This window comes from Mastomys coucha, unplaced genomic scaffold (genome assembly GCF_008632895.1).
Source record: "Mastomys coucha isolate ucsf_1 unplaced genomic scaffold, UCSF_Mcou_1 pScaffold12, whole genome shotgun sequence".
Lineage (NCBI taxonomy): Eukaryota > Metazoa > Chordata > Mammalia > Rodentia > Muridae > Mastomys > Mastomys coucha.
In genome coordinates this window covers 85,916-87,363 of record NW_022196894.1, presented here as the reverse complement: position 1 = coordinate 87,363, position 1,448 = coordinate 85,916, and the positions used below count along the sequence as shown (strand labels likewise).

Genomic DNA, 1,448 nt, shown 5'->3' with positions numbered 1-1,448 from the left:
AATAAAAGGTCTAAGTTTCAGCTATTTGATGAAACATGAATAATTCTTAGACATTAGTCCCCTCTGTGGTGTTTGACAATTCCGATATTATCGTTTAGATGGAAATCTAATGGTAAGCACTTTCCTTAAAGCCCCTTTCATGTCCCTGTTCCTCAGGCTGTAGATGAAAGGGTTCAGCATGGGGGTCACCATTGTGTACATCACAGCACCTGCCACGTCCCTCCCAGCTGAGTGAGAGGATGAGGGGTTAAAGTACTCAGCGATGATGGTGCCATAAAAGAGGCAGACCACAGCCAGGTGGGAGCCACAGGTGGAGAAGGCTTTCCATCCTCCCTTAGGGGATGAGACTCTCAGGACAGCATAGGTGATGTAAATATAGGAGATCAGGATGCAGGCAAATGGGGTGACTATGACCGCAGCTCCCTCTGTATAAATCATCAGCTCATTAAGATGTGTATCTGAGCAGGAGAGTTTCAGGAGAGGAGTCAGATCACAGAAGAAGTGGGGGATGATGTTGTCCCCACAAAACGATAGTTGAGCCATGAGCAGTGTGTGCAACAGAGCATTCAGGTTAGCTGTCACCCATGATCCCACAACCAGAAGGGCACAGAGCTGGTAGGTCATCTTTGTTATGTAGTCTAAAGGGTGGCATATGGCCACAAATCGGTCATAAGCCATTACAGCCAGCACAAAATTGTCCATGTCAACAAACACACAGAGAAAATAAAACTGAATTACACAGCCAGAGAAGGAAATGGCCTGAGTCCCGAGTATGTGGTTGGTCAGTACCTTGGGGACAGTGGTGGAGGAGAAGCAGACATCCACAAAGGACAGGTTGGTGAGGCAGAAGTACATGGGGGTGTGCAGGCGGGAGCCTGTGCTGATGGCTAGGATGATGAGCAGGTTTCCCAGCACAGTGGCCAGGTACATGATGAGGAAGAGCAGGAAGAGAAGTTGCTGCTGCTGGGGCTGCCTGGAGAGTCCCAGGAGAAGGAACTCAGAAACACTTGACTGATTGACGTTCATAATTCTGAACTGAGCTACAGAAAGGAGAAATAGAGGTCAGAAGGCTATCTTCAGATATGAATACTACAATCAGGTTCACATTAATCCTGCATTAGAGTTTCTGAATTAAGAGCCACTCCTGTTTTCCACATACTCAATTTACAAATCCCACTTTTAGGTTGTGTTGGTTCCCCAGAGTCACTAATTTAGTTTTATTGAATATAACATAAAAGCATTTATACACATGCATCACTCTTACTTGTATCTGGTATCATTTTCAGTCTGCCTCTCAATTCCTAGAAGCTCAATGGAAAAGATGAGCACTGACTTATTGTATTGATCTCAACCTCCAACTGGTAGAACCATGACTCCTGCTGCTGCCCCCATTATGGGAGAGAGTGAGCAGCACTTGTTGCAGAAGAAACATTGGCATCTCTACTACC

At 45.8% G+C, this 1,448-nt stretch overlaps 1 protein-coding gene across 1 annotated transcript; it reads right to left on the bottom strand.

The window, feature by feature from the left end:
- Positions 1-87: 87 nt before the first annotated feature.
- Positions 88-1,077, bottom strand: LOC116086276 (olfactory receptor 1361-like). The gene has a single exon (XM_031364611.1). The coding sequence runs from the start codon at positions 1,024-1,026 to the stop codon at positions 88-90; it is 939 nt and encodes a 312-aa protein (XP_031220471.1). The 5' UTR covers positions 1,027-1,077.
- Between the last annotated feature and the right edge of the window lie 371 nt (positions 1,078-1,448).

Coding starts and splice junctions, on each gene's coding strand:
- LOC116086276 (XM_031364611.1), bottom strand. CDS start 1,026: ATGAACGTCAATCAGTCAAGTGTTTCTGAGTTCCTTCTCCTGGGACTC.